This window comes from Orcinus orca, chromosome 7 (assembly GCF_937001465.1).
Source record: "Orcinus orca chromosome 7, mOrcOrc1.1, whole genome shotgun sequence".
Classification (NCBI taxonomy): domain Eukaryota; kingdom Metazoa; phylum Chordata; class Mammalia; order Artiodactyla; family Delphinidae; genus Orcinus; species Orcinus orca.
Window position 1 is genome coordinate 55,090,598 of NC_064565.1, and position 11,576 is coordinate 55,102,173.

At 35.3% G+C, this 11,576-nt stretch overlaps 1 protein-coding gene across 1 annotated transcript in view; it reads right to left on the reverse strand.

Annotated features, from left to right (window-relative positions):
• The window catches only part of SCN9A (sodium voltage-gated channel alpha subunit 9), a 149,647-nt gene that overhangs the window by 53,222 nt on the left and 84,849 nt on the right, over positions 1-11,576 (reverse strand). Inside the window, exons 10-16 of the mRNA XM_004267254.4 lie at positions 11,350-11,556; positions 9,400-9,687; positions 8,189-8,560; positions 5,306-5,435; positions 3,868-4,106; positions 1,669-1,842; positions 566-922 (exon numbers count right to left, since the gene is read on the reverse strand). Coding sequence (XP_004267302.1) covers positions 566-922; positions 1,669-1,842; positions 3,868-4,106; positions 5,306-5,435; positions 8,189-8,560; positions 9,400-9,687; positions 11,350-11,556 — 1,767 coding nt within the window. The remainder of the gene's footprint in view (positions 1-565; positions 923-1,668; positions 1,843-3,867; positions 4,107-5,305; positions 5,436-8,188; positions 8,561-9,399; positions 9,688-11,349; positions 11,557-11,576) is intronic.

Genomic DNA, 11,576 nt, shown 5'->3' on the forward strand with positions numbered 1-11,576 from the left:
TTTCTTTATATTTTTTTAACAATTTAAAAATGTAAAAAACATTTCAGTTTTGCAGGGCCATGCAAAAACAAGCAGTGTGTGGGATTTGGCCCATGGGCCATATTGTTTGCTGATACTTGTTATAGGTGCTAGTCTTATATGTGACTTTAACAGAGCAGGACTAGTCCTTCCATTTGCCTTGTTCCACTATAACTTCAGTTTTGTTATTGTTAATTTAATCATATTCTGTTTACTAGTATAGCTTCACGTTGGAATCAACACTTAAGAGACATGAAAACCACAGATGTAATTCATATGACATCACTATCAAAATTAAAGAATAAAATAGAACACTTTCCATTAAAATAAATATTGTGAAAAATATAAATATAGGTTATCTGGCACAGAAATGTAGACAATATTTCATTTTCTTTTCTGTTCTTCACTGAATTGAAATAGTCAATATTCCATTATAATTAACAGTTTTAGATCTAATTAATCCTATAATTATAAAAGTAACTGATCAAATCATCATGTAACAATTTTCTACGGAGAATTTTAAATGTATGAACATCAGATTACATACCACCAGGTTTCCAATGACCATGACCATCATGTAAACAATAAGGCACATGGCTTGACCGGCGACCTCCATGCAGTCCCACATGGTCTCTATCCACTCTCCACACAGCACTCGGAACACAATCAGGAAGGAGTGGAAGAAGTCATTCATGTGCCAGCGTGGGAGTGTGCAGTCTTCATTGATCTTACAGACACATTCTTTGTAGCTCTTACCAAAGAGCTGCATGCCAACCACGGCAAAAATGAAGACGATGATGGCCAACACCAAGGTGAGGTTACCCAGAGCCCCCACTGAGTTACCAATGATCTTGATCAGCATGTTCAGTGTTGGCCAAGATTTTGCCAACTTGAAAACTCGGAGCTAAAAGTCAACACAAAGCTTAATATTAATTTTTATGAAAAAGTTCTCAATGTTTCCAATCTTGAATTTTGTTCCAAAATTTAGTTCTAAAATATTGTCATTATTACCTAGCTAAAATCGATTATTTCTACTTTTCATTTTCATCTACTCTCAATATTCCTGTTATTTTGTTATACTTGCCACCATATAATTACCACACAAATTTTGAAGGAACTGTAATTTTAGTTCAGGATTGTTATAGAACCTCTATCAGATATTATACCCTTTAAATTGAAAATTTATCCTTAATTCTATTTTCTGATACTTTCATAATTTTTTTCATGCTGACATAGGGAGAAAGCCTAACATGTTAGAGGAAAAAAACATTAGAAAGTCTTTACTTTTTAATATTTTTGATATCAGAGAACAATTCTGAGGGTATAATCTTTAATTATCAAATACACAAAGTAATGAACATATTATAATGGTTGAAATTCTATAAACCATAAGCTTATTGCGATATAAATCATTGCCCTACCATTATACTAGCATACAACTGAGTATGTCTTCAAGATCCTAAAATTAAGATATCTCTGTGATTTTGAGCTCTAAGTACATGTTACTGAATGGGCTTTATTTTATTAGATATTGAGACCTAATCTTGTCTTTTGATTCAAACCTCCAAAAGTTTTAAATAATAATAATGCAAAACCAAAGAAACACCCCTTTATATATAGAATATAATGGTAAGGTTGGTCTATATTTACCAGTCTGAATGATCGTAGAACTGACAATCCTTCCACATCTGCTAGAAAAAGCTCCACTAAGCTTAAAGTCACAATAAGACTGTCAAAAATATTCCATCCTACTTGGAAGTACTCGTATGGATCCATGGCAATTAGTTTTAAAACCATTTCAGCTGCAAAGATGCCAGTAAAGACCTACATGAAAAATATAATATTTTTCTAGTATTATTAGAAGGTATGGAATCAAGCTAATGATAATAATGACTATATATGTTTAGCATTTACTGTGTTTCAGACAATGTGCTAGATACTTTATAAACATATTATTATTTCATTCAATCCTACAAACCAAGTATCACTAGTCCTATAGCTCTAATACAAGCATCGAAGGGTCATGAAGCTCTAACTCACCTATCAGCTCTCATCACCTTTAGATAGCATTATAGAAAAGCATACTAAAATTTCAGATAAATAAAACCTTTGAAAATTAACACAGGCAATCTTTGCAAAACAAGTTTTGTGGGTCAACAAGTTATTCTGGAAGATAATATAAAGGAAACAGACTGATACAAAAATTTTGAACCAGGCTTTTCTTCTGATCTGACTACTCTTAAGGTAATAAGGAACAAACTGACTCACTCTTTAAAGATTTATCAGTAAAGGAAAAAGTATTTAATTGATACAGTAGCAGGTAAAGTAAGACTGCCAAAGCTTTGACACAAAAGTGCATCACAAAACATCATTAATTCATGACATGGCATCAAAGGACTCATTTAAAAAGGCAACAGTGAAAGACTTATGAATCATTCGGGTACAATTTGATTCAAAGAAACTGAGCAAAGAAGGTTCAAAGGGAAATAGTTAGCTCTATAACTGCGTGAGTCATTTTTAAAATAATGCAGCATCAGGAAGACTAGCAGGGACCACCCAGACTTGGGATTGTAGTTATAGACAAGAAACATGGTGAGTCTCTTTTGGATTCACAGTGATGCAGTCAACTCAGTAAGAAGGTACTGATTTTCATAATCTGGACCTCTACCAACAATTAGAAACTAGACAGTCCTGCCTTTTTCCAGTGAGGAATAGAAAGAAAGAAGAATGCTAACTTAGAGCACATGAGTTTTAAAAATCCTGACTGGGAATATTCATAAGAAGTTTTAGAGAGACGATCAACTCAGAAACACTCTTTGACTTCAAAGATCGATTGGTTTGGGACCACGGCAAAAGTAAAATTATCTTATACAGACATTTGCAAAGACATCCAGAGTTTTTTATGATTTATGAAGAGTCATAAGTTGGGACCTTTTGGCTGTTAAATAGTACTTCTGCCTGGTTCATGCAGATTGTTGGAAACTAGCACTTTCTATTTGCCGTAAGGCATCAATTAACTTGAGTGTGATCAACACTGCACATTAAAGAGCATCAACTTTCCTACTAGAATCCTTCTAGTCTGCCCTTATGTCTTCTGTGTCCAGTTTAATCATTCTGGTTTCTAAATATTCTTGTTCTTAAGGCTTGTTTCTGCTGATTCATTGAAAGCATGATGGTGATGATGACAATAGGTTTGATTTGTTGAGTACTTACTATATGCCAGGATGATAAGTAGAAAGTTTTTATTCCTCTCAATAATATGATATATAAAATATTATCATTATATTAAAGAATTATTATTATTTTATAAAGCATTATAATTATATAAATGAGAAATTAAAGATTATAGATATTAAAACATTTTCCCAAGGTCATATAACCAGTAAGAGGCAAAACCAGGATTCAAACTCAGGACTTTGGGCCTCCAAAGGTCTAGATTCTTTACCTATTATGTCAAAACAAAGTATCCATAGCTTTTCCGAAAACATGTAGGGTATGTACTCACAAGGAAGCTGCAGTGTAATTATAAAATGGGTAAGGAAGTATCAAATTTTCAAAGTGCTGCTGCTAAGAGACATGCCAGCAGGAAAACAGAACACACTATCAACTCCCAAGACGTGACTCGTTATGGAAATAGTATTGTTACTTATAGGCCTCAATATTACTGCAAAATTATTTAAAAATAGTAACTATCACCAGAAACTTGACTCTGTACAATGATTCATACTGTGAATTCTGGAGATGCCTAATTACCTAGCTAAATATCCATCTGACTTCAAAAAAAGAAACGACAATCATGACAAACAAAGAGAGCAGCTCTGGGAACATAACTCACATTAAGAGACTTACCAAATTTCCCACAGTGAGCACGTTTTTGAATTCATCAGTCATTGGGTGATGTTCCATAGCCATGAACAGAGTGTTTAAAACTATGCAAATGGTAATAGCAAGATCTACAAAAGGATCCATTACAATAAAATAGATAAGTCTTTTGAATTTTATCCAATATGGAGAGCAATTCCAGATCAAGAATGTGTGTGCAAATCTGTACCACCAAGGTGGACATTTTTGTCTGGACTCCTCGAGTTCTGGGAGAAAAAACAACAGAGAACACCAAGTCAATCATTTGCATATTGTACACTTTTTATTCCTCACCAGATACAAATCAGCAGTATACTTTAACACTGAAACAAGTCTTCTGTTTAGACTTTGCAAATTTAACAGTACTGTTTCTATGAAAGCATAGCATGTTACATACAAATCTTTGATCACACATTCACTTACTAGATCAACCAAGGAGAAGGCAGTGAAATTAATGAATGAGAGCAGATATGGATATCTCTGAGAGAAACATATACTTAACATATGACAGTAAACAAGAGAAATGATGTTTTCTTAATGGAGATATGTATATTTTTAAGATAAATGTATGTATACCAGTATACATACTTTCCCCTGTGTCCTTAACCCATTACAACAATAATACACTTCTACTCTCTCCAGGAAAAGCTCTTGCTAGTTCACAGGTGAAAACAATCCCAGAACCAAGAGACTGGAAATAATTTATAGAGTGACTCATGCAATAGGCACTAAACACCATTAGCCCATTTAGTTCTCATCATAAATTTAGGAGGTGGGTGAAAACTTTGACTGGGCCCATCATGGGTATGTCGGGGGATGAGGTGGTAGCCCATGGACAAGGTAAGACCTGGGACACATTGTGGGGAGAGAAGGTGGGAGCCAACACATTTTTTAAATTGCCACCCTTTGACCGGCCACTACTATTCACATCATATTCTCTGAACTGCTTTCTCTAATTCCTTTGGATCACAATCTTAACAGATGTCATGTCACATATTACCATTTTGCAATTTTATAGAAGGTGCTCAGAGGCAGCACTGTATAAACACCTGGAAGTTTGTATTATTTTCTCACATTTTAGAAAGATGATCAATTCCAAGAGACTAGGTAAAGTTTCGAAGAATACATAGTGAGAGAACCACACAGGCCTGGGTTAACCTCCCTTTCTTCATTTAGTACCATAAAGCTATCTATCTTTGAAAGGCATATCACCCAAAGCCTGTCTTTAATCACAAATAACTTTATCCACTTTTTAAGCACATAAAGACAATTCCTTTAGTGTCCATTTGTTAGCCTTACCATTGTTTATAACCATTTTATATTCTTTGAATTCTTTCTAAGAACTTGCTATATCTATTTAAGGCTGACTAGGACTTACTTGAATTTTGTTAAAAATCTGTATGGTAAAGAGAATATTATTCCATACCTTCTACAGTGTTTGTTAATATGCTTGCCCTACTCATTGCCCTTTGTCTGAGATTGGGATCATTCAACATATCCTCAGAAAGGAGGTAAGAACTGGAACGTCTTTTCTTGTGTATTTGATTGTTTGTACCCTGAAAAAAAAAAGATGATTAATTACAGTTTTAAGAATGGAATTCTAATAAATTGTAGGTAGAAAATAAAATCTTGCTCACATAGCTGTAGTGAGTAATTAAAAGTAGAGTCTAGATTGTTGATTTGAATCATGGCTCTGCTACTTACAGGCTGTGTATCATAGGAGAGTTACTTAACCTGTCTCCGTTTCATCATTGGTAAAATAGGGATAATCATAGCACTTGCCTTACAGTCTTGCTATGAGTATTAAATGAATTAGTACTTAGGAAATAAAAAATAAAATGAGCTGCTTTCATTGTTAAATTCACTATCATTATCTATCTTTCAGGGTTTCCAATTTATTCAGATAGTTTTACTATGTAAGAATCCTACATGTAAACAGCTAAACAATTGTTGTAAGTGGCGTGTGCGTAAAGAGGTAGAACCTAGATTTCTAGGTTAAATTAAATTTCTGTAATTATCCTTTGTTAAGGTTCAGCAATAACAGAGGCAACTGTAATGATTGTTTCTCACTGCCAAGGAAGATCTCATGAACTGCTCTGAAGCTATGAGGATAAATGACTCAGTTGGAAAAGGACAATTAAGACTGATGGAAACTGTAGGAAAATGGAGAATATACGCTCCATCTAAAAGAGGTGACCACTCTCCAGCTCTAAGGATTGCTGCTATGCAGGAATATGAGCTCAGTCTTACCAGGTATACCCATTTTTATGTGAAGATGTCTTATTTCTAAATCTTAGCAACTAATTCAAAACACTATGCCAGTTGAGTGCAGGCCAACAATACACACACACACACACACGCTCACACACATATATATACATACAAACAACTATACAAGTCTACATTTATCATCTATCTAGACGTGTGTGGTATGTATGTACATGTGTATACACACAAACACACACACCATTCTACATATATATAAATATACAGATCTAGAGTTGTAAAGTTGTACAGTTGTTTATATATAGTTATATTTGTGTATATATTAAAACAATGACAAGCAGGCAAAAATATATGTATGTGTGTATGTATGCAGGTATGTGTATGTGCAAAGACACACACACATATCTGCAGGTGGCTTTATATAGAAATCTTTCTATAACCATGTTTTCTCTGATATACTCTCTAATTTACTGACTTTCCAGAAGCAGAGATTTCTTTTTCCCCCAAACAATCAGCTGTGTTGATTAAATAATTTGTTCTCCATGTAGACATGTCTCAGGTGTCAAGTTTATATTATTTCTCATGCAATTTTTTCATCTAAACTGTACATTATTCCACACTATTATGTTTTGCATTTCTATTGAATCTTAAAGTATCCACCAATTACTCAAGTTTTGTAGTTTTAGTTTCAGGATTTAGAGTGCTACTGATTTTTCTGTGGGTAAAAATGAAGTATTAAATGAAACATTTCATTTAAAAATAGGAACTAATCTCCAAATCTGATACACATTATATAATCTTTTACAGGTAATACACATTGTTGAAAAGCAAAACACAACAAAGATCTGATTCTATGGAAATTTAACATGCTTGTTTGATAAGGAAAAATACCTTGACAGAGGGCTGAAGCTGTATCGTGCAAGCATAGAGGTCACAGGTGACCTAAAAGCACATGCATTCTTTCAAACCAAACGAAAATATGTGTGTGGGCATGGGTCTGATGGAACTTTATTCTCACTTGAAATACTACATTGTCTGCAACTGTGAATTTATGAATAGGTAGCCCAAGTTCAAAGTCAAAGCCTTGCTGATACTGAGTAATGCAGTGTTACATAGTGAGTGGCCTTAAGAGGTTACCTAGATACTCCATAAACCAGAAAGACTTTCAAGCCTCATCACACCCTTTTCTCAAACCACTCAATGATTCCTAAACTCTTGAAACTGTTGTTTTGGAAAGGTGTTTTGTTTTTGTCTTTATATATATACGTTTGCATTTCTGTATGTGTTTTGGATATTATGTTTTTATTCATAGATTCCAGATAAAAGAGTTTTGTTGTTTTTTAATGAAAACAGTAAGTTTCATTTATGTATGGGAAAAAGCACAGTTATTCTAAATTATTTCCAAGAAGCCTACCACACATTGGAGAGGAAGTATGGTGGTTAAAAGCACAAGCTTTGAAATAGAGGGTCTCTGTTTGAACTTTAGGACTACCATTTATTAGCTGAGTGACCTTGCACAAACTGCTTTATTTCCCTGTGCCTCAGTTTCCCCATTTGTAAAACAGGGATAATAATATATCACCTCACAGGGCTGTTGTAAATACTAATGTGTCTGCTATTATTATTACTATTATTGATTATTAACAACTCAAATAAGATCCTTGCAATAAGGTATATATTAAGTAGTGACTTGAAAAAAATAGCAGTAGGTGACAAATAATCCAAATTTCCTTAGAGACATGGGACCTATTATCAACTAATAAGATCAGCATTATCAATGCACTTTGTGCTGATATATAGATCTTTTATAAATTATTTTCTAAGGGGATGATTCATAATCAAGTACAGTAACAGAAGATAAGTACCTTTTTTCAAAAATGGGGTTTTAAATATCTTGGAATTAGATACCTATAACAATAGTATGAGGAATATGTTAATCAGTTAAAGGTGTGTTTCTAACATAAAAGGTATTGCAAGATGCAGAGGCATTCACAGGACCAGAGAGAAGGCACCTCCAGCAGAGAGACTGATGGATGCAAGAGTAAGGGCCGAGCCATGCCTGAGGTATTTAAAACGTCCTTACACTGTCATCAGAAGTTGCCTTATCTATTATCACCTCTGGCAGAAGCTGTCCATTGGGGAGCATGAGGGCTGAGGGTCCATCCACCAAGGAGACCACACCATTGCAGTCCACGGCGCTGTGCATCTTCCTGTTCACCGGCAGCCCTGGGGGGGACCTACTGGCTTGGCTGATATTACTGCTGCGCCGCTCCCGAGGTCTGTGGGGCACGAACAGTGAGCCCCTTCTGCTCTCGTTGTCCCCAAAGATGCTATGCTCGTCATCAGCAAATTCAGTCTCAGATCCAATATCTTTTCCTCGACCTTTGAAACTAAAAAGACTTGTTCTGCTACTTCGCCTTGCAGAAAACAAGGAGCCATGAATGCTGAGTGGTGACTGCAGAAAAAATAAGAGATGACACGTATCTGCTGAAGCACACCAAAACAGAAGTTCATTTCCCATAACTTCCACTGAGACCACTGGCTTGAGGGCAGGTGGCTCTGTACAGGTTTAAATGAAACTGCATATTCTTTGGAAGTATCTAATTGAATAAACATTAGTGCTTGCTATATACAGGACAAGGTGGTAGGCATAGTGAATAATGGAAAATGGGTATGACAGGGTCGTTACCTTAAAACTAGCTTGGACTGCTCTTGTCATATTTCTTTTTATTGATATCACATGTATTCAAGTTCTGTCTCCCCAACCAGATTATGAAATCTTTGAAGGCAGGGACTTTTATTTTGTATGTATCTGGAAGGGTCTTACAGACTTAAGTAGTAGAAGATAGAAATTTTAAATGATGATGTAGATAAAAAGGATAGGAATTCTGCGTGGGTAACTGAAGAGCAGATTGGGAAGAATGGAGAGGACAGAGGAATCTTTGTGGATGGGTGGCACCTAAGCTAATGGATAAAGAATGGGTGGTCCTATGCCAGGAGGCAAACAAGGAAGAAAATCATCCCACTTAGAGGAAACCATGTGTAACAAGTAATAAAGGAATGAAAATATAGGGCATGTAGGTGAGAGTAAACAATCATGGGGGACTGAGGGTACATGAAGGTTGAGAAAGGTAGGACTGAGGTGAAGCCAGTCCATGGCATTGACAAGATGTGGGTCTTGTTCTGTAGTCAGTGGCTACAACAATTCACTCCTCTCCTGAGGTCCCTTCCCTCAGAACACTTTGCTCTATGATGCCACCTCTGGTGATATGCATGTGACGGTGTCAGTGGTACCTGGTTAGGGGTAGAAAATCTCTTTTCACGTGCTCGCCTATGACCTTCAACACCAAGGTGGAAACTTTTTCTCCTGATGCTCTCCTCGGATTCCGATTTGGACAATTTCTCATCATCTCCCTTTTCTTCCCCAATGGAGAGTTTCTTTTGATTATTTTTCTTTCTTCTGTTTCTTCTTTCTTTAGCACTTTTAGAGCTCATTTTGGATGTTTCGGAAGAACTCTCGGAGAGGCCCATTATCCGGCTTCTCTCAATGCTTGTATATTCAGCTGCTGCCATTGCTATTGCCTGTTGCACCAAGAGGTTACACACACAGTGAGTCATTTCCAAAGTTTGGGAAACCCTATTATGGGGCACCTGTTTACTACAAATTCAGTTACACTGTTCATGTAATCACGTCCCTTGTAAGGGAAGTGATGTCGTTTCCTTTGCACTCTGAATAGAGAGCTTACAAAATCTATGTTTATTGCTTCTCCTGCATTGTAATAAAGCCATACTGTGCCTTGGAGTTAAACTATTACATACTATTACTATATAGTAAAGCAATTTAAGTAGTATATGTGGAATTTTAAATTGTATACATACAAGTTTTAATTTTAGGTGATTCTGGGTCATAAAACACATAAACCATGTAAAAGTTTTAATTTTAGGTAATTCTGGGTCATAAAACACATAAACCATGTGATAATTCATTTGTATATCTTGTTCGGGTAATTAACTCAATATTATCAATAAATTCAGGTACAGCTATACTTTAATGAAGAATGAATTATTTGCAAATAAAATAAATTATTACAGAATAATATCTCAAGAAAATGAAAGAGCCTTTTAGGGGTTCTCTAGGAAATTCCTGGGATAGCCTAGTGCTACCCCTTTTATAAAAATTAAATTTTTATTATTAAAATAAAATAATCCTTGTAAAAATTTGGAAAATAAAGATATTGTGAATAAAAGACAAAAATCAGTCAGAAACTTACATCCTAGCAATAATTGGTGTTAACATTTCTTCCACTCTTTATATATATAATTTTTAAATTGTTTGTATCCTATATTCTATTTTGTATTCTACAACTTAATATATTGTTATATTAATACCTTTTCCTGTCATAATATTCTTAAAACACATCATTTTATGGCCGAGTAATACTACACGACACAAACATATCATAGTCCTCTTAACCATTTTCTAATTTTTGGAAATTTAAATGCTTTCTGATTTTTAATATTATTAAAATACTGTCCTGAACATCTGTCTGCTTCAAAGTTTCTCCGCATCACAGATTACTACCCTCCCCCAAATAGGTTAGATTGCTTGAAGAGATTTGCTAGGTCAAATCATCAAACACGTGTGGAATATTTGAAATTTTGGTTCTCTTAGTACAAGTCTCCTCAAACTTTTCCACTGAAGTACCCCTTTGGAGGGAGGAGTAAGGAGAAATCCTCAAGAATTTGTGGCCACAATCATAAGTATGATTTTCTTAACATCTCACATGTTATCTTAAAATCCTTGCAACATTAACCAAAACTGATGAATATTTTGCTTTCTACCCCACAGAGTATCTAACTTTAACATCAAATAATTTTCCCTAAACATTTGTGTACAATTGTTACTCTGGGGAAATACATCATATACGTTCTGGGACTTTGCATAATGCCATGCACACAGAGGAATTGTGAGTAACAGGTTTAGGAGGAAGAGTTTAGAACATTCTCCTTGCTGGAGTGAGCTGATTATGTGGGAAGGTGGAATGGGGCAGATGTCAGTTCTAACTCAATCCAGAATTGCTTCCTTTGACCACACCAGAATGAAAATTCAGTTTTCATTTATAAAAATGAAAGGAAACCAGGAAGGAAAATCTCCCCGGGGAAGGCTGAGCATAGGCCACAGGGCTTCTGCTGTTTCCGCTGCTTTTCTACTTCTAGGAAGAATTTTAAATCAAATAACAATACCTCAGCTTCCTCTTGCTCTTTTTTAAGTCGATCTAACATCTGTTGAAATTCTAACTCTTTCTGCCTAGCTTCTTCGATGTTTGCCTGGTTCTGTTCTTCATAGGCCATGGCAACCACTGCCAGGATCAAGTTTATTAGATAAAAGGATCCCAGGAAAATCACCACAACAAAGAAGATCATGTAGGTTTTCCCAGCAGCACGCAGTGTCTAGGGAAAAATGGTAATTA